At 45.9% G+C, this 24,938-nt stretch overlaps 1 protein-coding gene across 1 annotated transcript; it reads left to right on the plus strand.

Moving 5' to 3' along the window:
- The first annotated feature begins 15,085 nt into the window (after window positions 1-15,085).
- Window positions 15,086-23,257, plus strand: LOC128596593 (uncharacterized). The gene is given in 3 exon segments (XM_053606165.1): window positions 15,086-19,078; window positions 19,080-20,326; window positions 23,184-23,257. Coding segments are annotated over 3 exon segments (5,244 nt in total). The 5' UTR covers window positions 15,086-15,155.
- Window positions 23,258-24,938: the final 1,681 nt, after the last annotated feature.

Here is a 24,938-nt window from a genome sequence, read left to right on the forward strand (position 1 = left end):
TTACTCAGGCTGGTCTCCAACTCCTGAGCTCAAGCAATCCATATGCCTCAGCCTCCCAGAGTGGATTATAGGTGTGGGCCACCACGCCTGGCCTTCTTTAACTGTTATTTAATTTATCTCAGTATTTCCTTGTTTTTCTCTGTAGTATGCTTGTATATCTTTTTTAGATTTATCACTAAGTATTGGAAATTTGATATTTTTAAGTACTACAGGTGTTAGAGACCTTTAAGCATTTTTTTTTTTTTTTTTGGCCGGGGCTGGGTTTGAACCCGCCACCTCCGGCATATGGGACCGGCGCCCTACTCCTTGAGCCACAGGCGCCGCCCTAGAGACCTTTAAGCTTTGATTCCCAAGACCAAGAACCTGGCCAAGGAGAAGAAAAATCCGGTATCACTACTTTAAAATTTCAGGTGCTAATTGTTGCTTTTTTTTTGAGACAGAGTCTCACTTTCTTGCCCTGGTAGAGTGCTGTGGTGTCACAGCTCACAGCAACATCAAGCTCTTGGGCTCTAGTGAGCCTCTTGCCTTAGCCTCCCGAGTAGCTGGGACTGCAGGTACCCCGCCATAACACCTGGGTATGTTTTAGAGACAGGGTCTCGCACTTGCTCAGGCTGGTCTTGAACTCCTGAGCTCAAGCAATACACCTGCCTTGGCCTCCCAGAGTGCTAAGATTACAGGCATGAGCCACCATGTCCGGCCAACTTAATTGTTGCTTTTATCCAAAAATACAAATGTGTTGATTTTATAACCAGGAGTCTTTCTATGGATCACTTCATTTTTAAAAAATTGCTTAATAGATTTTTATTTTTAATTAATTTATTTATGAAATCATGACTGTGTACACTTATGGGGTACAGTGTGCTGATTTGATATACAATGTGGAATGTTTACATCAAGCTGATTAACACAACCTCACTTACTTATTTGTTGTGGTAAGACATCTATACTCTACTCTTTTTTTTTTGTAGAGACAGAGTCTCACTGTACCGCCCTCAGGTAGAGTGCTATGAGGTCACACGGCTCACGCAACCTCTAACTCTTGGGCTTACGCGATTCTCTTGCCTCAGCCTCCCGAGCAGCTGGGACTACAGGCGCCCGCCACAACGCCCAGCTATTTTTTGGTTGCAGTTTGGCCGGGGCTGGGTTTGAACCCGCCACCCTCGGCATATGGGGCCGGCGCCCTACTCACTGAGCCACAGGTGCTGCCCCACTCTACTCTTTTTTTTTTGTAGTTTTTGGCTGAGGCTGGGTTTGAACCTGCCACCACTGGCATATGGGGCTGGTGCCCTATCCCTTTGAGCCATAGGCGCCGCCTCTATACTCTACTCTTTTTTTTTGTAGAGACAGAGTTTCACTTTATGGCCCTTGGTAGAGTGCCTTGGCATCATACAGCTCACAGCAACCTCCAACTGCTGGGCTTAAGCGATTCTCTTGCCTCAGCCTCCCGAGTAGCTGGGACTACAGGCGCCCGCCACAACGCCCAGCTATTTTTTTGTTGCAGTTGTCATTTTTTTTTTTGAGACAGAGCCTCAAGCTGTCACTCTGGATAGAGTGCTGTGGCATCATAGCTCATAGCTCTTGCCTCAGCCTCCCAAGTAGCTGGGACTACAGTTGCCCATCACAATGCCCAGCTATTTTTTGGTTGTAATTGTCATTGTTGTTTGGCAGGCCCAGGCTGGATTCGAACCTGCCAGCTCTGGTGTATGTGACTGGTGCCCTAGCTGTGGACCTAAAGGTGCCAAGCCATATTTTTATTTATTTTTATGAGACAGAGTCTCACTCTATTGTCCTAGGTAGAGTGCTGCGGCATCATAGCTCACAGCAACTTCAAACTCTTGGGCTCAAATGATCCTGTTGCCTTAGCCTTTGGAGTAGCGGGGACTACAGGTGTGCACTACAATGCCCGCTAATTTTTTCCATTTTTAATAGAGACGAGGGTCTCTTGCTCAGGCTGGTCTTGAACTCTTCTTTAGCTCAAGGAACCTACTGGCCTTGGCTTCCCAGAGGGCTATGATTATAGGAGTGAGCCACTGTGCTCCACCAATGTTTTTTTTCTTTCTTTTTTTTTTTGAGACAGAGTCTCACCCTGTTGTAGCCTTGGGTAGAGTGTTGTGGCATCATAATAGCTCACAGCAACCTTTTGTCTCCTGGGCTCAAGTGATCCTTTTGCCTTAGCCTCCTGAGTAGCTAGGACTACAGGTGCCTGCCATGATGCCTGGCTAGTTTTCTTTTTTCTATTTTTAGTAGAGATGGGGTCTCACTCTTGCTCTGGCTGGTTTCAAACTCAGCCTCCCAGAGTGCTCGGATTACAGGCGTGAGCCATGGTACCTGGACTGAGTATTGCAATTTTAATAGTTTTTTTCTTCCTTAAAATGTGTACTCATTTTTGGGGCCTCCTCTGTAGATTCAATTTCTTTAATCATTTTAAGATTATCTATGGTGTTGATTTTTTCAAGTTGTATATTTTTTAGGGAATTTGTCCACTTCAAACTTTTCTTTTCTTTTTTTTTTTAAATTTTAGCACTTTATTTTTTTATTTATTTATTTTTTTGGCCGGGGCTGGGTTTGAACCCACCACCTCCGGCATATGGGACTGGCGCCCTACTCCTTGAGCCACAGGCGCCACCCACTTTTTTTTTTTTTTTTTTAAGGAGCTTGAGGCTTTTTATTAATAATGCTCCATATACACAAAGATCATTTTCATTCCTCTCCAGTGTACGTAAAGCTCAAGATACTTAGTTCTCTCATCCTGTAACAGAACAAAGGGGGTATACCAAGTCCCGCCTGGCTCCCCAGGGATAGACATCTCCAGAGGCCTGGGTTGGGTCCCTGACTGCCAAGCCCATGCTAAACTGTGTGGCCTGGCGAGAAAGCTGACCTAAGATGTGTCCCTCGTCTCCGCATCCTGCCTCCTCGGTCCCTACTCCCCGGGTATAGAAACTTCTCAGCCATCTTTGGTTCTGGGCCCCAGGCAGCCCGTAATCCGAAGTTCTCAGTGGTAGAGGCCCCCGTTCCTTTTCATCCCATTCCCTGTGCTACATGTTCCCAAGAACCATCACTTCAAACTTTTCTCCACAAAATTGTTGCTGGTACTCTTACGTTTATTTTTATTTAAAAAATTTTTATTCTCCACACCATCCCATGCCTTTTAATACAAGCACCCAGAAAATGTGTTCATGTAACTAAAAAGTTGGGATTTCTTAGCTGGCAATGGGCCTAGGTCTTCCTCCAGTGTTGCTGAAAGCAAAATATAGAAAAGCAAAGACTTCCAAGAGGATTCATTACTCTGTAATTGGAGTTTCTCCCTATCACAACACCAGTATATATATATATATTTTTGTAGAGACAGAGTCTCACTGTACCGCCCTCGGGTAGAGTGCCGTGGCGTCACACGGCTCACAGCAACCTCTAATTCTTGGGCTTACGCAATTCTCTTGCCTCAGCCTCCCGAGCAGCTGGGACTACAGGCGCCCGCCCCAACGCCCGGCTATTTTTTTTTTTTTTTGCACAACACCAGTATTAATGTTCTATTTGGTCACCAGAGGTTTTCTACACTGAAAGCATGAATTGAGGAGCGGAGAGAGGTAGGGTTTTTTTTTTTAATAAATGGATGATGGTGCTGAGCACAATGGCTCATGCCTGTAATCCTAGCACCCTGGTAGGCTGAGGCAGGTGGATTGGCTGAGCTTACAAGTTCAAAGCCAGCCTGAGCAAGAGTGAGACCCCATCTATACTAAAAGCAGAAAAATTAGCTGGGTGTGGTGGCACATGCCTCTAGTCCCAGCTATTCAGGAAGCTGACACAAGAGGATTGCTATGACCGCATGGCACTCTACCTAGGGCAACAGAGTGAGACTCTGTCTCAAAAAAACAAAAGAACATTTAAAAAAGTGGATGATGGGTAGAAAGGGAAACAGGATATAGGTAAGTCATTCCAGCAGAACTGGAACATCTTTTTTTTTTAGAGACAGAGTCTTCCTTTGTCGCCTTCGGTAGAGTGCTGTGGCGTCACAGCTCACAGCAACCTCCAGCTCTTGGGCTTAGGCGATTCTCTTGCCTCAGCCTCCTGAGTAGCTGGGACTACAGTTGCCCGCCACAGTGCCCAGCTATATTTTGTTGCAGTTTGGCCGGGGCTGGGTCTGAACCTGCCACCCTTGGTATACGGGGCCTGTGCCCTACTCACTGAGCCACAGGCGCTGCCCAGAACTGGAGCATCTTCAGGCAGGTCTTTTCAGGAAATTGTGCCTTTGGAAGTTGATTAGGGCATTTATTTTTTTTGATTTATCCCTGTATCTGTCAATTCTGTGGAAAATCTTCCGGGGCCCTTTTAGATGTATATCTCTAGGCAAAGGACCAGTCACCACCCTGAAGGGCTGTTGATGTTTCCTATTTTACACTCTCTGATCTGTTAGGACCTGCGTTAATGAAAGAGTTATTGGTACTGTCACAACCTGGAGTGCCTAGAATGCTTGGTCTCAAGTGTTGGGTGGGTCCTAAGGCCTGGGTGGGACTCTGTCTCTGTTGACATTCTGATACCAAGGATGTTGACACAGTTTCTTGTGAGGATAAAAAAATACCTGGCCCTAAGCTGATGTGTATTGCTAACGCACACCTAATTATAAATAATCATATCAAACTCAACAGTAATGACTTATGGTCTAGGTACATGTCAGACCCTGTGTTCAGAGGCATTGCCTATTTAATTCCCGTTTTGAAGGTATGGAAACTGAAGCTCAGGAGTGTCAGTCACTTTCTCAGAGCTGCCCAGTCAGAAGCTCTCAGACTTAGGGCTCACACTCTGTTTGACTCCAAAGCCTGTGTCATGCTGCCTGCTGAGTCTAGACTCAGAATTACAGAACTTTAATCTCAGGGCCCCATGAGAGACTCTTTCTTTCTTTTAATATATTATTATATATTTTTTTTGCAGTTTTTGGCTGGGGCTGGGTTTGAACCCACCACCTCCGGCATATGGGGCCTGCGCCCTACCCCTTTGAGCCACAGGTGCCACCCGGGAGACTATTTCATCCACTGCCTTTGTTTGGCAAAAGAGGGTCTAGGGCCAGAGTCAGGAAGTGGGTCAAAGGAAATCCTTCCCCCAAGTCTAACAGGTGCAAGGTATGTGGGGACCCTGTCCCTATTGACATTCTCAGAATCTAAGACTTTGGCACAATTTCTTTTGAAGATAAAGAAATACTTAGGGCAACCGAGGCATTTACCAAGTCAAGTAAATTCCTTAATCTCTTGAGAAATTTCTCCAGGAGGGCGGGGCACGGCTGAAATGATCTCAGGGATGCCCAAAGCAGATGTTCCAGCAGCTTGGATTAGCTTCCAGGGCCCACATGAGCAGAGGCTGGATGATCTCAGAGGACTGATAGACATTCAGGAGAGTAAAAATCATCAATTGGCACCCTGACGGCAGAAACATACCAACTGTCATTTCAGATCTTAGAAATGCATCTTAACCCTGGACCCACAAGGAGCCCTAAATCCAGCCACAGAGGGAGTGGGGAGAACCTAAGCAAAAACCAAGAGTTAGACAACACAGGGTGTGATGAGAAGTCTGGGCTGTTCAAGCCTGAGAGATTCTCTGTTTTGGGAAAAATCCCAGGACAGTATACAAAAACCATCCGTCATTGGTGGTACCTGTAGCTCAGTCAGCAAGGCGCCAGCCACATACACTGAGGGTAGTGGGTTCCAACTTGGCCCGGGCCAGCTAAAACAACAATGACAACTGCAACAAAAATAATAGCCGGGCCTTGTGGCGGGCGCCTGTAGTCCCAGCTACTTGGGAGGCTGAGGCAGGAGAATCCCATAGCCCAAGAGTTGGAGGTTGCGATGAGCACTGATGCCACGGCACTGTACCCAGGGCAACAGCTTGAAATTTTGTCTCAAATAAATAAATAATTAAATAAAAAGAAAAAATAAAAAACCCAAACTATCCCTCAAACTGAGAGGGAGCTGAGAAACCAAAGAATGACTCAGACAAATCCAGCTTGGTGAGTTAGATGAGCTTATTAGAGATTACTTCTAAGGAGACTTAATCTTGGGTGGCACAAGAATTTCTTCCATAGGAGCTTCTTTGACTGTAAAATTTGCATCTGCCTGCCCTGTGGTATTGCTTTAAATCCCTTCCTGATGAGCAATGCAAAGTGTTTACATTGTATCTTTGCAGTGAAAACAAATCCGGTAGCATCATCATGTGTCACCATGAATACTACAATTTGCCACTAGGCGGGGAATTTAATTACACCTGCTAAGGGCTCTGTAGGCCAACCAAAGTATCCCTAAAGAAGGTAGGGCCCGTTTCAGCTGGCTGTTTCCGGGCAAGAAAGTGCTGAGACACCCTCAAAGTGCTAGGCACTACCCCTCAGACCCTGGCCCCAGTAGACACCTTGGTACCTGCTTAATCTGGTTTGTAACAATTTTGCTGAGCACTCCAGGATAGATGGTATTCTGTGGTGGGCAACTTGCATTTTTTCCCCTCATTCCCCAACTCTTTGTTGCCACATACAAGCTACTGCAGGGGTATAGAGGGAGGAAATTGAGGCTGGATAGCATTCAGGTCCTGGACCTGCCTTGTATCCCATTTGAGGGCTTCTATTCTTCTTCTTTTAAAATTGAGATAGAGTCTCACTCTATTGCCCAGGCTAAAGTGCTGTGGTATCATCATAGCTCACAGCAATTCTTGGGTTCAAGTGATCCTCTTGCCTCAGCCTCCCGAATAGTTGGGCCTACAGGCACCTGCCATGACACCTGATAATTTTTCTATTTTTAGTAGAGACAGAGTCTTGCTCTTGCTCAGGCTGGTCTTGAACTTCTGAGCTTAAGCGGTCCTCCTGCCTCCACCTCCCAGAGTGCTAGGATTACGGGTGTGACCTATGCAGTAATTACATTTCCTTTCTCCTACAACCTTGTTCTTCCAAAGTTAATTACTACCTTATCTTTCATTTGGTTACTTTTCCAAGCCCTTCTCAGTATTCTATCCCTAGACTCTGACGTGTCCATAAAACACACACTATGATCAAGCATGTCAGGGAATCATCACGACGGTCAGAACCCACAGTCACCTTGAAGGATGCTAAGGAACCATGTCATTATTATGAAAACTAATAAAGGAAGATTCAAGCATGTCTCTTCCGTTTTCTTTTTAGAAATAGGGTCCTGCTCTATTCCCAGGCTACAGAGTGGTGGTGCAATCATGGCTCACTGTGGGCCTTGAACTCCTGGGCTCCAGCAACCCTCCTGCTTCAGCCTCCAGAGTAGCTGGCATTACAGGTGCTGGCCACCATGCCCTACTCTTCTCTTGCTTTTTCTATACAAACTGTACATCAGTACTCCCTTTCTCTTAAGCAGAAGATCTTGGTTCTTTTTTTTTTTGTGATTTTTGGCCTAGGCTGGGTTTGAACCCGCCACCTCTGACATATGGGACCAGCGCCCTACTCCTTGAGCCACAGGCGCCACCCAAGATCTTGGTTCTTAAAGACATTGACATAGTTGGCCTGGTGCGGCTCATGCCTGTAATCCTAGCACTCTGGGAGGCTGAGGTGGGTGGATCGCCTCAGCTCAGGAGTTTGAGACTAGTCTGAGCTAGAGTGAGACCCGGTATGTACTAAAAATAGCAAGGCGTTGTAGTCCCAGCTACTCAGGAGGCTGAGGCAAGAGGATCACTTGAGCCCAAGAGTTTGAGGTTACTGTGAGCTGTGATGCAACGGCACTCTACCCAGGGCACAGAGTGAAACTCTGTCTCAAAAAAAAAAAAAAATATATATATGTATATAAACATAGTTATTTATCTGTTTTGTCTTCTCTAGATCATCTATATCTATTTCTACATTCTTGTGTCTGTACCATATTTATATCGTCTGTGTTTGAATTATCTATATCATTTACATCTATATAATCTATCTTTATATCTACATTATATATCTATATATTACATATATTTATGCCTAAATCATTTATATCAATATCATCTATATATCTGTGCTAATTTTATATATTCATATCTAATGTTTCAGAATAACATATTGTTTTTTTCTTTTTTGCAGTATTGGCTGGGGCCGGGCTTGAACCCCCTATCCCCGGTATATGGGGTCGGCGCCTTACTCCTTGAGCCACAGGTGCCGCCCATAGAATAACATATTGTTATTACTATGTAATTACTGAAAGTCATTTAAGTTGTTTTGGTGGTTCTTTTTTTTTTTTTTTAAATATATAGCTTTTTATTTTATTTATTTATTTTTTTTGTGGTTTTTGGCCAGGGCTGGGTTTGAACCCGCCACCTCCGACATATGGGACCGGCGCCCTACTCCTTGAGCCACAGGCGCCGCCCTGTTTTGGTGGTTCTTTTTGTTTGTAGGGAGGTACAGTGAAGCTATTGGATCCGAATAATATACAGGCATCCCTTTGTCTCTGAGAACTCTGAATCGGTGGATTCAATCAACTTTGATTTGAAAATATTTGGAAAAACATACCCAATAAAAAATAACAATGCAATAATAAAAAACCTAAAGAAACCAATCAAGTATAACAATTATTTAGATAGCGTTTACATTGTATTAGGTGTTATAAGTAATCTAGGGATGATTTAAAATATATGGGAGGACGTGCATAGGCTGCATGCCAATACGTTCCCATTTTATAGAAGGCACTTGAGTATCCGTGGAGCTTGATGTCTGTGGGGATCCTGGAACAAATCCCCTGTGGATACCAAGGCAGGACTATTTGTGTTTTCACATCCATATACATCATCTCCACAGCACAGGTACCCAAAGGGGTTCAGATGTACCCTTAATATACTGCTGGGAGAGACTTGAGCACAACCAGTCTTTGGTACTCAAAAGACTTCAGGTTATAGCCATCCCAGACTTTTGTTTTTGTTTTTGTTTAGCAGGCCCTGGCTGGGTTCGAACCTGCCACCCCAGTGCACGGGGCCAGTGTTCTAACCATTGACCTAAAGGTGCTCCATCCCAGACTTTCAACGACCCCCCCACCTACAGCCTTCCATGGGAGAACCCATGCATTCATGGACCCCATACCCAACTGGACTCAGACACAACATGCAGAGGGGCACCCACTCCTCTCCTAGCCCCTCTTCCTCTACTGTATGGACCAAACCAAAGCTCCTCAGGTCTCTTTCAGCAATAACAAGTGATGTCCCATGCTTCCATAATCCTCTCCAGCCCAGCACCTCCCCCTCACCCACATTCACCCTTTTTTCAGCTGTCAGAACTTTCAGTGTCAGAACCTTCACACCTCCAGGTGGCGCTGTGATTTCTAGCTGAGGTGCCAAAGTGTATGGTTCAGGGACAGTGGCAGGAGGACAGAAACGGCTAGAGTGGGAGAAAGAAGATGGGGGGAGGGAGGAAAGAAAAATGTGATGATCACATTTAATAATCAGAAATCCTGAGGGAAATAAATTTATGATTCCCGCTTTGCAGATAAGGAAACTGAGGCTCAAGTAGGAGACGCAAGTGCTTAAATTAACTCAGAAGCTGCTGAGCCAGGACTGAACCTGGACGCTCTGGCAGCTGAGCCCTTGCTCTGAAGCACTGTGTGTGTGGCAATATGTAGCTAGTGTGTTTGGGTGTGGGTGGGCTTTCCTTTCAGCATAATTACCTGTGTGAAATAATGATTTATTGATAACAAAAGTAGCTAATGTTTATTATTATTTTTTGCTGTTGTTGTTGAGACAGTCTTGCTCTGTTTCCCAGGCTAGAGTCCTGTGGCCTCAGCCTAGCTCACAGCAACTTCAAACTCCTAGGCTTAAGTAATCCTTTTGCCTCAGCCTCTTGAGTCGCTGAGAGTACAGGTGCCCGCCATAATGTCCAGCTAGTTTTTCTTCTTTCTTTTAAACACTCTAGAAAATTCATAACATGAAATCATTTTTCTAATTTTAGTAGAGACAGAGTCTCACTCTTGCTCAGGCTGATCTTGAACTCCTGAGTTCAAGGGATCCTCCTGCCTTGGCCTCCCAGAATGCTAGGATTGCAGGTGTGACCACTGTGCCCAGCTGCTACTGTTTATTATTGATGGCTCCCTCTGTACCAGGACTTGTGTGTTAAGTCATCTGTTTGTTTGTTTGTTTTTTGAGATAGAGTCTCACTCAGTCACCTTGGGTGGAATGCCGTGGCATCACAGTTCACAGCAACTTCAAATTCTTGGGCTCAAGCAACCCACCTGCCTCAGATTCCTGAGTAGCTGGGACTACAGGTGCCCACCACAACGTCTAGCTAGTTTTTCCATTTTTAGTAGAGATGGGTCTCACTCTTGCTCAGGCTGGTCTGGAACTCCTGAGCTCAGGTGATTAGCCTGCCTTGTTCTCCCAGAGTGCCAGGATTACAGGTGTGAGCCACCATGCCGGCCTCATGTTAAGCCTCAACCTACATGTCTTGAGAGTCTTCACAACACCCTTGAGAAAGTAGGTAGCATTTCATTTTCATTTTAAATAGAGAAAGTAAAAATTAGGTCATGATGAGAGAGTAAAAAACCTATCCTGTTATTCATCAAGCTGGAATGATAGGGATGAAGGCAGCTGCAACATTAACAGGAAATTATTAATATTTCTCCCAAGAACACCCTGAACTTATAAAGTGTCACAATGACCCCCTTCTTTGAGTGATTGCTGCTTTTTTCCTCACTGAGAAAATTTTGTTTTCTAAAATCACCAACTATCATAAACTTTGCTGTTTGGAACATCCCACTGTTGCCTGGGGGTGAGGGTGGGGGTCTAAGCCACTCTGACACAGAGAAGCAGCCTCGATTTCCAACAGGGACGCAGAGCTTCAGATAAGGGATTTCCAAATACACAATCCTGCATTTAACTTAACTTTGAGGGTTCTAATAAAATAAGTCTGAGTCTACTTCCTAGTCTAGAAGTTGGTCCTTTTACACACAGCTCTGCTTTGCTTTGCGCCTGTCAACGCGCTGCTTCACTAATCACTACCCTTCCCCCAAATCCTAGATACCTCTATTTTTTTCCTTTGTTCTAGTGTGGATCTGCCTCATTGTAAGGGGTTAGTGAGCCTAATTTAGTTAGAATACAAGTTAGTGCCTGGTCCTCTTAAACTGGTGGGTGAAGGTGTTGAGAGTATGACCCCCAAACATGCCATTCTGGTGTAATGATTATTATTACCCTTTTTTTTTCTTTTCTTTTTTTTTTTTTTTTGCAGTTTTTGGCCAGGGCTGGGTTTGAACCCACCACTTCCAGCATATGGGGCCAGCACCCTACTCCTTTGAGCCACAGGCACCACCCAGATTATTATTATCTTTTAAAATTTATTTTTATTTTATTTTTTTGTAATAATTATTTTGAGCTAAAGGCAATTGAGAAAAAGAAGACACATTCAAGAATTCTCTGCCCTCTCCTTCTCTACCAGGAAGAGAAAGTTGATTCTTTTTTTTGAGACAGAATTCTCATTCTGTTGCCCTGGGTAGAGTGCTGTCACAGCTCACAGCAACCTCAAACTCTTGGGCTCAAGGGATCCTTTCGCCTCCCAGCCTCCCTAGTAGCTGGGACTACAGGGGCCCACTGAAATGCCTGGCTACTTTTTTTTTTTTTTTTTTTTTTTTAGTAGAGACAGGATCTCACTCTTGCTCTCTCAAACTCCTGAGCTCAAGCAATCTATCTGCCTTGGCCTCCCAGAGTACCAGGATTATAGGCATGAGCCACCATGCCTGGCCAGAAAGGTGATTCTTAACCACAGAGACAAACTGACTCTTAGCCAGCCCAGAGATGGCACCAGAGGCATCTATATAAAAAACTTTACTAACAAGCCATGATTTCCATTAGTTTCTCCACATATTTACCTCCCCACAGTGTGTCCTGGAATCTCAAAATGCTTTTCCTGTACTTAATAATCAGGCTAGAATAACAAAGATGAAGCCAGCTGCAATGTTAACAAGAAATTATTAATATTTCTCCCATGAATACTCTGCATGTATAAAGTGTCGCAAGGACCCCCTTCTTTCAGTGACTGGTGCTTTGTTCCTCACTGAGAAAAAAATGTCTTTTTTTTTTTTTTTTTTTATTAAGATGCTATAGAGCTGCAAGTTCATTGGCAGAGGTGGGGCTGTGTCTAGTTAAGTGTTAATTCTACAGGCTTGAGGTACTTGAATCCTGCACATTCCAAGGAATGGACTGGCCCCTGACTAGCTCCTAGGAGATAACCTCTAAGCCCTTGGAACATCCTGCTTGATAACAGTGTCTGTGTAGACTTGGGTCTTGCACCACACCAGGACAGTTTATGCAAACAATGCTTTATAGTGAATGTCTGTTTTTATATATCCGGGCTTTGGGCCACACTATATCAGTTTGACCTCTGGAGGCTGGAGACTGAGTAGTTAAGCTCAGTCCTATGTAACTGACTCCTGATAAACACCTTGGACCACAAGGCATGCGTGAGTGTTCCTGGTTGTCAGTACTCTATACTCGTCACATGTTGCTGGGAGAATGAAGCACTGTCCATATGACAAGATTGGGGTGCTCTTGAGGCCTCTCTTGGATTCTGCCCTACGTGCTTTTTTTCCTTTTTGATGGCTGAGAATTTTAAACTCTTAAAAACTTTATTGCACTGTTTGATGGACTTAGCTTAGAGCCATTGAGTCTCAGTGCGGAGACTTGGCACATTAGAGCTAAGCGATGATTTGGTCTTGCTCCTTCGAGTACCTGAGCTCTAGAAACAGGAAGTGGCCTTGCACAGGGTCACTGAACAAGTTCCTGGCAGGGGATGGATCAAGGATACAGCTCTGTTAACGTTCCTGAACTTGAGCTTTTCTCAGACCCTATTTTGAAAGTAAATACATGTGCGGGGCAACCTCTGGAGTAGCAGGATCATGCTAGCTATGCACAGAAACTTAGGACAAAGAAGCGCTTGCGTCTTGAAATAAGAGTACCTTAGAACTGTGGATTGTTGCAGACACAGACACCCCCAATGTTGGAACCACCCCATTTTTACAATCATAGGCCTTCTGTAGTCAGGAATCTTGTAATGGCAGTTGATAATGGTGATGGATATTTATTAAGCCTCATTTCTTTCTTTACTTTTTTTTTGGAGACAGAGTCTCATTCTGTTACCTAGGGTAGAGTGCAGTGGCATCATCATAGCTCACAGCAACCTTAAACTCTGGGGCTCAAGTGATCCTCTTGCCTCAGCCTCCTGAGTAGCTGGGACTATAGGCACCTACCATGACACCCAGCTAGTTTCTCTCTTTTTGGTATAGATGGGTTCTTGCTCTTGCTCAAACTGGTCTTGAACACCTGAGCTCTAGCAATCCACCTGCTTCAGCCTCCCAGAGTGCTACAGTTACAGGCGTGAGCTACTGCACCTGGCTTAAGCCTCATTTCTGCTATAAACTCTGTATATATTAAGTGTCACTTAATATTCTCATCAACCTGGTAGGTTTTGAATCTCCAGGATACAGATGAAGATGGTAATTGCTGAAGAAGGGAAGTTACTTGTCTACAGTTTTTTATCAACCTCAATATGGCCCAGGGAGAACTCAATTTTCTCCTCTCAAGCTGTTTACCTCCCAGTCTTTCTCATCTTGGTAAATGGTATTTCCATCCACCTGATTGCTAGAGTTAGAGACTTAGGAGTCATTCTTTTTATTTTATTTATTTTAACTTATAGTATGAAGAAAACATTCCGATATCTTCAAAAGTAGGAAGAAGAATACAATGAATTTCTATCACCTAGCTTCACCAGTTATCGGCATTTTCCCAATCTTGTTTTTTGTACCCCTATTTTCTGAAGCATTTTATGCACATCCCACATATTTGCTCCATAAGTATTTCAGTATGCCGTGCTAAATAATAATGATTTTAGCATTAGCACTATGCCATTATCCCAGCTGGCAAAAATAATAATTCTTTAATTTCATCTAATACTTAGTTCATAATCACACTTCTCCAAAGCTCTAAAAAAATCACTTTTGGTTACTTTTTTCAAAATAGTATGCCAAAAAGTCCTAGAGATTATATTTTCTTGTTATATTCCCAAAGTCACTTAGGGAAAAAAAAAACTGCCTGGTATAGGTAGCTCACACCTGTAATCCTAGCACTCTGGAAAGCTGAGGCAGGCGGATAGCTAGAGCTCACCAGTTCAAGACCAGCCTGAGCAAAACCAAGACCCCCCATCTCTACTAAAAATAGAAAAACTACCTGGGTATTGTGGTGGGTGCCTGTAGACCCAGCTATTTGGGAGGCTGAAGCAAGAGGATCGGTTGAGCCCAGGAGTTTGAGGTTTCTGTGAACTATGATGCCATGGTGAAAGAAAATATTACCATGAGAATGTGACCACTTCTCGCTCCCTACCATAGGAATGTGACCTTTTGTAACTGTTCCAGGAGATAGCCCCAGGAGCTTCAGCAAATGTTTACTATTAAGTAAATATTTGACTTAGTCTTGTCTTAAGACAGTTGAATAGTGAACTAGAGTTCTCCTTGTCTAGTTAGAATCCCAGGTGTGTGTATTCTCTCTTACTTTGTTAAGAGTCCCTGGCATGTCTGCTATTCCCGCCTACTTTGTAGTTTTTGCCTTTATAAGCTTGTAAAAAACTGCTGTGGGGGACTTGATTTCTCGGCTCCTAAAAGAGTTGTGAATCAAGTCCCCATATACAGGAATAAAAATCCTCTTGCGTTTTTGCATCAAGAGACGACTCTTGCGGTTGATTGGGGTGGTCAGAGCTCCGGGCTGAGTGGGGGGTTCTGCCCCAAGTCTTTCATTTGGGGGCTCGTCCGGGATATAACGACCACCCCTCACCTGCAGAGTCGACCTTGGAGGTAAGAAAGGGGTACCCCGAAAACTGTCTAGTCTGTGTCTTCAGTCCTTTTGTTTGACTTTGTGTGCGCGCTTTCGATTTCGCAGCCGTTCGGCACCTCGTGAGAGTGGCCGGACAGTGGTCGGTAGACGTGCCCGGAGGACCACAGGCTGAAACCCTGGGGGACGCCCCAGGAACTGAGGAGAACCAGGGATGCCTGGTTGTCTCCTGCTGTAAGGGCGCTGGTCGAGTCTGGTTGTTCGATCAAAAATTATGGGAAACGCGCCCGTCTGATTCTGTTATAGGCTTGTGAAGGACCAAGTGTAGTAGGTGGGTCCTTGTACCTGTAATATTTCTGTTATTTCTGTTATTTGTGTTTCTGACATATCCACTGACGATGGGACAGACTGTGACGACCCCTCTGAGTTTAACTCTAGATCACTGGACTGAAGTGAAGAGAAGAGGTCGTGATCTGTCAGTAGAGGTTAAAAAAGGCCCATGGCAGACTTTCTGCTCCTCGGAGTGGCCTACTTTTAACGTTGGCTGGCCCTCAGGAGGAACCTTTGACTTATCTCTTATTTTTGCTATTAAAGAGATTGTTTTTCAGAGAGGACCGGGAGCCCATCCGGATCAACAACCTTACATCATAGTCTGGCAGGACCTGGTGCAGAATCCGCCCCCCTGGGTTCGGCCGTGGACTGCCACATCCAGGCCCCCGTCTAATCCTCAGGTGCTCGCTGTCCAATCTTCCGGTCCCAGAAAAGGGGGCGACAGTTCGGACCCCCCTAAGAAGATCTACCCGGAAATCCAGACTGATCATCTTCTCCTCGACCCTCCACCCCCTCCTCCCCCATACCCTCCCGCCTTGGCTCCTGTCGGGGGGCAGGGAGGACCAGCATCGCCGGATCTGGCGATTGCCCCCTCGGCACCCCCGGGGGAACCTTCACTGGGGCCCGCACAAGGTACCAGGAGTCACCGCCGGGGAGGAGTGTCTCCCGACACTACTGTTGCCCTACCCCTGAGGGCATACGGCCCCCCGCCGGTGGCAACAGATGAGGGACCACCTCCTCTCCAGCCCCTCCAGTACTGGCCATTTTCTTCCGCAGACCTGTATAACTGGAAAACTAATCACCCCCCTTTTTCAGAAGACCCCCAACGCCTGACTGGGCTGGTAGAGTCCCTGATGTTCTCTCATCAGCCCACATGGGATGACTGCCAGCAGCTCATACAGACTCTCTTCACTACTGAAGAGAGGGAGAGGATTTTATTAGAAGCTAGGAATAATGTACTCGGGGCGGACGGGCGTCCTACCCAGCTCCCCTACATCATCGAGGCTGCCTTTCCCCTCTCCAGACCAGACTGGGATTTCAACACGGCAGAAGGTAGGGAGCGACTGTCAGTCTATCGCCAGGCTCTAGTGGCTGGCCTCCGTGGGGCGGCAAGATGCCCCACTAATTTGGCTAAGGTAAGAGAAGTAATACAGGGGGCCACGGAACCCCCCTCCGTGTTTCTTGAGCGTCTAATGGAAGCTTTTAGGCGCTACACCCCATTTGACCCTGCCTCTGAAGGACAGAGGGCTTCCGTGGCTATGACTTTCATAGGGCAGTCAGCTGTTGACATTAAAAGAAAGCTGCAGAGAATTGAAGGATTGCAGGACTATACCTTGCAGGATTTAGTTAAGGAAGCTGAGAAAGTATACCATAAAAGAGAAACTGAGGAAGAAAAAGAGCAGAGAAAGGAGAAAGACAGAGAAGAAAGGGAAAATAAGAGAGACCGAAGACAGGAGAAAAACTTAACACGGATTTTGGCCGCAGTAGTAGGGGAGAAGAGCCAGGAACAGACCCAAGGTAGAACTAAGAAGTCAGGTAGTCTGAATAACCGCATCCCATTAGATAAGGATCAATGTGCCTACTGTAAGGAAAAGGGGCACTGGGCCAGGGAATGTCCTAAAAAAAAGAAGAAAGAACTCTCCAAGAAAGTACTGGCCTTAGAGGAAGAAGAAGATTAGCGGGGACGGGGCTCGGAACCCCTCCCCGAGCCTAGGGTAATACTTAAGGTGGAGGGGAAGCCAGTTGAGTTCCTAATAGACACCGGAGCTCAACACTCAGTCCTACTCGAACCATCAGGACCCGTCTCCAAGAAAAAATCCTGGGTTGTAGGGGCCACAGGGCATCAGCAGTACTCATGGACTACCCGAAGATCAGTAGATCTGGGAGTGGGACGGGTAACCCACTCATTTTTAATTATCCCTGAGTGCCCTGCGCCCCTCCTCGGGAGAGATTTACTCACCAAAATGGAAGCCCAAATCACTTTTACTCCTGATGGCCCAGAGGTAACCCAAAATAAGAGGGTAACAGCCCTGACCATGCGTTTAGAGGATGAACATAGACTCTTTGAAAAGCAGCGGGAGAAAGGGACTAGTCTCGTAAATGACTGGCTAGAAAAATATCCCGGGGCATGGGCCGAAACTGCTGGAATGGGACTGGCCGCAGAAAGGCCGCCTATAGTCATAGAACTCAAAGCTACTTCCACTCCTGTGGCAGTGCGCCAATATCCTATGACTAAGGAAGCTCGGGAAGGAATTAAGCCTCACATTCAGCGTCTCCTACAGCTGGGCATACTAGTAAAATGCCAGTCACCATGGAACACGCCCTTATTACCCGTCAAGAAACCCGGCACAGGAGACTATCGCCCTGTGCAGGACTTAAGAGAAGTAAACAAGCGGGCGCAAGACATCCACCCCACCGTGCCTAACCCTTATAATCTGTTAAGCTCTCTCCCTCCAAACCATATCTGGTACACCGTCCTGGATTTAAAGGACGCCTTCTTCTGCCTCCGACTACACTCCTCTAGCCAGAACATCTTCGCATTTGAATGGAGAGACTCGGACTCTGGAACAACGGGGCAATTGACATGGACCCGACTTCCACAGGGGTTCAAGAACTCCCCAACCATCTTTGATGAAGCCCTCCACCAAGACCTAGCTCACTTTCGCGCCAGCCACCCTCAGGTAACGCTCCTACAATATGTAGATGACTTACTACTAGCTGGAACAACAAAAGAAGAGTGCTATTGGGGCACAGAACTGTTGCTAGAAGAACTAGCCCGCTTAGGATATCGAGCCTCCGCCAAAAAAGCCCAGATCTGCCAGAAAGAGGTAACGTACCTGGGTTACACCCTAAGAGGAGGGCAGAGATGGTTAACGGAAGCCAGGAAGCATACTGTGACTCAGATTCCAGTTCCCTGCTCGCCCCGCCAGGTGCGAGAATTCTTAGGAACTGCGGGGTTCTGCCGCTTATGGATACCGGGGTTTGCTACTCTGGCAGCTCCCCTCTACCCTTTGACCAAGGAAGTCACTCCCTTCGAGTGGGGTGCCAGCCAACAGCGGGCCTTTGACAACATTAAAAAGGCCTTATTATCAGCCCCGGCCCTGGCTCTACCAGATGTAACAAAGCCCTTTGTCCTATACGTAGATGAGAAGAGAGGAGTGGCCCGAGGGGTGCTGACGCAGCCTTTAGGGCCATGGAAAAGACCGGTAGCATACCTCTCCAAGAAATTGGACCCCGTCGCTGGTGGTTGGCCAGCCTGTCTGAGGTCTGTGGCGGCAGTAGCGGTACTGGTAAAAGATGCAGACAAATTGACTATGGGGCAGAAGTTGACAGTCATTGCCCCCCATGCTTTAGAAAGCATCATCAGACAGCCCCCTGACCGGTGGCTGTCTAATGCCCGCATGACACATTACCAGAGTCTCCTATTAAACGGAGACAGAGTTCAGTTTGGCCCGCCTGTCATCCTCAACCCAGCTACCCTATTACCTGATACCTCTGTCCAGAAAGATGTATTACACACATGCCAAGAAGTACTGGCTGAGGAAACTGGAACTCGGAAGGACCTCTGTGATCAGCCCCTGCCGGATGCCCAGCTGACCTGGTTCACTGATGGGAGCAGCTCCATAATAGAAGGTAAAAGGGTGGCCGGGGCGGCGGTAGTGGACGATAAGCAGACCATCTGGGCAAGTAGTCTGCCTGAAGGGACGTCGGCCCAGAAGGCCGAGCTGGTCGCCTTGACCCAGGCCTTACGTTTGGCAGAAGGGAAAAAAGTTAACATATACACCGATAGCAGGTATGCTTTTGCTACGGCCCATGTTCATGGGGCCATTTACAGGCAGCGAGGACTGCTGACTTCAGCAGGAAAAGAAATTAAACACAAGGAAGAAATCCTAAGTCTACTGGAGGCTGTTCACCTCCCTAAGAAAGTGGCCATTATCCACTGCCCTGGGCATCAGAAAGGGGGGTCCAGAGTTGCCGAGGGAAACCAAGTGAGCGGCTCAAGGGCTCAACATCCTGCCGCTATATGAAAACACTTTAAGGCCTAGCCTTAAAGAAATAGCACCCCCCCTTGTCAAACACTTTAAATATTCGGAGCGGGATCTCGAGAGAATGAACAGATTAGGCCTCCACTTAGAATCCCCAGAGGGGATCCGAGAAACTCCGGAAAGAAAAATCATCCTCCCTGAAGAGCAGGCGATCACCTTTCTCAGACAACTTCATAAATTAACTCATTTGGGCCCCAAGCATCTAAGAACTATTGTTCAGTCCTCCCCATACTATATTATGGAATTAAGTAAACTCGTTGACGCAGCTGCAAAAGAGTGCAGACCTTGCCAATTAGTAAACACCCAGCCTAGCACATTACCTCAGGGAAGACGACTCCGAGGAGATCGTCCTGGGAGCTACTGGGAAACAGATTTTACAGAAATTAAGCCGGCCAAATACGGATACAAGTACTTGCTGGTGTTCATAGATACTTTCTCAGGATGGGTCGAAGCTTTTCCTACAAAAAGGGAGACTGCTCAAGTCGTAGCCAAAATAATATTAGAAGAAATTTTTCCAAGATTTGGGCTACCCAAGGTAATCGGATCCGACAACGGTCCCGCTTTTGTTGCCCAGGTTAATCAAGGTTTAGCCAAAATCCTGGGGCTCGAGTGGAAATTACATTGTGCTTATCGGCCCCAAAGCTCAGGGCAGGTAGAGAGGATGAATAGAACCCTAAAAGAGGCCATGACTAAATTATCCTTAGAGGCTGGCATTACTGACTGGACAGTCCTCCTTCCCTTTGCCCTGTTCCGTGTGCGCAACACCCCTAGCACTCTCAAGCTGACCCCCTTTGAAATCCTATATGGAGCTCACCTCCCGCTTGTTGCCATGCAGCACCTCCCTTCCCCAGAATCTTACTCCTCTCAATCTCTATACACCAGATTAAAAGCCCTTGAAACCGTGCAAAAGGAGGTGTGGAGCCAGCTGATCGAGGCCTACAAGCCCGGGGATCTGCAAATACCTCACCAGTTCCAGGTTGGAGATTCGGTGTACATCCGGCGCCACCAGACAGCCAACCTTGAACCACGGTGGAAAGGACCATACCTGGTGCTGCTCACAACCCCTACGGCAATAAAAGTCGATGGCATCGCAGCCTGGATCCACACATCTCATGTCAAACCAGCACCGCTGCCAGACTCCGGGTGGAAAGTGGAAAAGACAGACAACCCCCTCAAACTCCGCATTCACCGCAGTAGCCCTGCTCCTGCTGATACAACTCCCGGTGATAAGTAGTTCCGGTCCCAACCCCCATGCCCCCCAGAGGTTAACCTGGCAGGTTCTCTCTCAGACTGGTGATGTAGTATGGAGTACTACAAAAGAAGACCCTCCTTGGACCTGGTGGCCGTCCCTCACCCCAGATATTTGCGCCTTAATAGCAGGGCTAAATAATTGGGATATCTCCGATGAGACCTTTAAAGAGGTTCCATCAAGCCTTGATCACCATTTAACGAAGCGCTCACTTACCCAAGGCTCCACATCCCAAGGCCAGTACGTTGCAGACGCCCCTGGCTGTGGCAACTTGCCCGCCCAGCGCCGGATGCAACAAACGGAGTTCTATATCTGTCCCCGGGATGGGAGAACGAGAAGCCAAGCCAAAAGATGTGGGGGGGTAGAAAATTTCTATTGTAAACAATGGGGATGTGAGACGACTGGGCAGGCCTTCTGGCACCCCTTCTCCTCTTGGGACTTAATAACCGTAAAGAGGAGCAGTACCGGAGCAGGGTCAAACCCCCTAAATATTTCCTTCACGGAGAGGGGGAAACAAGCCCGAGACTGGATAAAAGGAAGAACATGGGGATTCCGTTTCTACATGTCAGGGTGGGATAAAGGATTTACCTTCTTCATCAAATTAAAAATAGAGACCCCCGTCGCTGTCCAGATAGGACCCAACATCGTACTCTCAGGACAGCAGCCGCCAGCTAGGCCGCCTATTTCTCCCCGTATGCCCCAGACTCCGGGGAGCACCCAATTTACTGAGGCCAGCACAGCCCCATCGCCTGCGAAACTGTCTCCCCAGGTAACATCCCCGGAGACTCCAAGCACCGGGCAGAGACTTCTTAACTTAATACAGGGGGCTTTCAATGTCCTCAATACTTCCAACCCTAATCTTACCGAATCTTGCTGGTTGTGTCTAGCCTCAGGCCCGCCCTATTATGAAGGAATCGCCTTCTCAAGTATCTTCCAAAATACCACCTCCCATAATTCCTGTGACTGGGGATCCAAGATCACCCTTACAGCAGTCTCTGGGCGAGGCATTTGCCTAGGCACGATCCCCGAAAATCGCCAGCATCTGTGTAATCAGACCATTAAAAGCCCATCAACCACTATCAATTATTATCTAGTGCCCCCTAAAGGAGGATGGTGGGCTTGCAGCACTGGGCTAACCCCGTGCATTTCCTCATCAGTGTTCAACTCCACTGCAGACTACTGTATCTTCGTACAATTAATACCTAGAGTTATCTATCATGAGGCGAGTTCCTTCGAGGCAGAATTCGATCTCAGACCCCGTAGACAGAAGAGGGAACCAGTCTCTATTACTCTAGCTGTCCTGATGGGTATAGGGGTGGCGGCCGGAGTAGGAACAGGAACGGCTGCGCTTGTCCAGACCCCACAGTATCTCGAAGAACTGAGAGCAGCTGTAGATGAGGACCTAAAAGCCATAGAACAATCGATCACAAAATTAGAAGAGTCACTAACATCCTTATCAGAAGTAGTATTGCAGAATAGACGGGGACTCGATCTCCTGTTCCTAAAAGATGGAGGGTTATGCGCTGCACTAAGAGAAGAATGCTGTTTCTATGTAGATCACTCTGGTATGGTTAAAGACTCCATGTCTAAACTCAGGGAGAGACTAGAAAAAAGACAACGAGATCGGGAGGCCCATCAAGGATGGTTTGAAAGTTGGTACAGCTGATCACCTTGGTTCACCACTCTCGTTTCCAGTTTAATAGGCCCTCTTATTATACTGCTTCTAATTCTTACCTTTGGGCCCTACATTCTCAACCGTATAGTCACCTTCGTCCGGGAGAGAGTGAGTGCTGTACAAGTATTAATGCTCAGACAGCATTACCAGTCTCTCCGCCGAGACGATAGCCATGAGAATGAATACATAGAGCCAGAAGTTCCATGATTAGAACTTCCCAAAAAAAACAAATGGGGGAATGAAAGAAAATATTACCATGAGAATGTGACCACTTCTCGCTCCCTACTATAGGAATGTGACCTTTTGTAACTGTTCCAGGAGATAGCCCCAGGAGCTTCAGCAAATGTTTACTATTAAGTAAATATTTGACTTAGTCTTGTCTTAAGAGAGTTGAATAGTGAACTAGAGTTCTCCTTATCTAGTTAGAATCCCAGGTGTGTGTATTCTCTCTTATTAGAGTCCCTGGCATGTCTGCTATTCCCGCCTACTTTGTAGTTTTTGCCTTTATAAGCTTGTAAAAAACTGCTGTGGGGGACTTGATTTCTCGGCTCCTAAAAGAGTTGTGAATCAAGTCCCCGTATACAGGAATAAAAATCCTCTTGCGTTTTTGCATCAAGAGACGACTCTTGCGGTTGATTGGGGTGGTCAGAGCTCCGGGCTGAGTGGGGGGTTCTGCCCCAAGTCTTTCAATGGCACTGTACCCAGGATGACAGAGTGAGCAAGAAAAAACAAAATTTTATTGAAGTATAATTGAAATACAGCAAATGGCTCTTATTTATTTAGACAGATTCTCAGCTAGTTTTTCTATTTTTACAAGGGAAGGGGTCTCTCTCTCTTGCTCAGGCTGGTCTCAGAGTCCTGAGCTCAACCTCCTCAGCCTCCCAGAGTGGTAGCATTACAAGGGTGACCCACTGTGCCCGGCCCAGTTTCTCTAATTATGATAACTAGGGGTATTTTTTCAGGTGCTTTTTGCCATTTGTGCATCTTCTTTGATGAAGTGTCTGTTTAAATCTTTAATTTTGCATCTTGTGTTGTGGAATCCACCATTCCAATTGAAATTAGGGAACCCATTTTAGTAGCTGAAATGAGCCATCTGAATTTTTAACCTATATCTCAGCCATTACAGGGCTTTCCAAAGATGATTGTGCTTTTGGCATCAGAACATTTCTCAATGTCATCGTGAAAGGTGTGCTTTCTTAAGAGACACTAGAGAATGTTTGATTTTCTAAACTTGACAGATGCCCTCTGACATTTATTCTCTCAGTCTTTGGATTTCTTCTTCTGTTATACCAAGAAATCTGTAGTATATCAATTTTGTTTAGGTCAACAGAGAAAATATTTACAACTACTAGTAACTTCATCCAGCAAGTTATCTAGAATCTCCATGTTTCCATACCAATCCACATAGCCTTACAAAACACTACGTGACAAATTACCTGGTTTAGACTGTGCAGAATAATTTCCTGTTTATATCAGGTTTTTCTTTTTTCTTTTCTTTCTTTCTTTTCTTTTTTTTTTTGTGTGTGATTTTTGGCCAGGGCTGGGTTTGAATCCGCCACTTCCGGCATATGGGACGGGCGCCCTACTCCTTGAGCCACAGACACCGCCCTTTTTTTTTTTCTTTTTTGAGAAAGAGTCTTACTGTGTCACCCCGGAAGAGCGCTGTGGCTTCATAGCTCACAGCAGCCTCAAACCTCTCAGGTTTGCCTCAGCCTCCCAAGTAGCTGGGATTATAGGTGCCCGCCACAATATCCAGCTATTTTTTCTGTTTTTAGTAGAAATGGGGTCTTGCTGTTGCTCAGGCTGGTATATCAGTTTCTTTTTATTTAAAAAATAAAAAATAACTTATTTGCATGAAATGCACAGGTAGTAACAGTTTAGTCAATTTTGCCAAGGGCATACATACCCCTAGGTAACCCAAATTCCTATTATATCAAGACAGAAAACATTTTCATCACTGCAGGAAGGCCTTTCATGCTGTTTTCCAATCAATAGCCACTTAAAAAGCAATCACTGTTGTGCTTCCCATAACTACAGATGAGTAGTTTTGCCTTTTCTAGACCTTCCTATACATGGAATCATACCTAATGCATTCTTTTGAATCTATTTCTTTCCCTTGGCAAATCTTGAGATTCTCTCACATTGTTGCCTGTATTAGTAGTTCATTACTTTAAATTGTTGAGTAGGAGTCCATTGCATAAATAAATCACAGTTGGAGTCTGTTTACCTATTCCCCTGTTGATGGACATCTGAGCTGTTCTCAGTTTCCTGCGAAGAACATAGCCCAGAAGAGGGTTCTTTTATAAAGTGTTATGTAGACATAGTTTTCTATTTTAAATTGCACCTGAACTGGCCATCCTGTATTTTTATTTCTCTTGGATAAATACCAAGGGAGGAAATTGCTGGTTCATAGGATAGATGTATGGTTCAATTTCTCCCAACCCTATTAAGAAAACATTTAAAACATAAAGAATAGTTTGAAGACTTGTATAATAAACACCCATCTACCCATCACTCAGATTCTTTTTTTTTTAGACAGTCTCACTGTGTAGCCCTGGGTAGAGTGCCCTGGTGTCACAGTTCATGGCAACCTCAAATGCTTCAGCTCAAGAGATCCTCTTGCACTGAACAAGGTTTAAGATAGCAAAGTCAGCATCGAGAGAGATTGCCTGAAGAAGCGATAGCCTGGGATGTTCTTACTAAGGAGTTGTCTCTCCATCCTACAGACAGAACAAATAACCAAAGAAAGGTTAGTGAAATTACCAATATTTTCATTTTTCCTTTTTCTTACACAGATATTTAAGATCCACTAAAGGCGGGCCCATCCACTGGGGGTCTGGGTTCTCTTCTTCCCTGGGGCACCTCTTTATCTGGTGTGATA

This window comes from Nycticebus coucang, chromosome 10, assembly GCF_027406575.1.
Source record: "Nycticebus coucang isolate mNycCou1 chromosome 10, mNycCou1.pri, whole genome shotgun sequence".
In the NCBI taxonomy this organism is placed as follows: domain Eukaryota; kingdom Metazoa; phylum Chordata; class Mammalia; order Primates; family Lorisidae; genus Nycticebus; species Nycticebus coucang.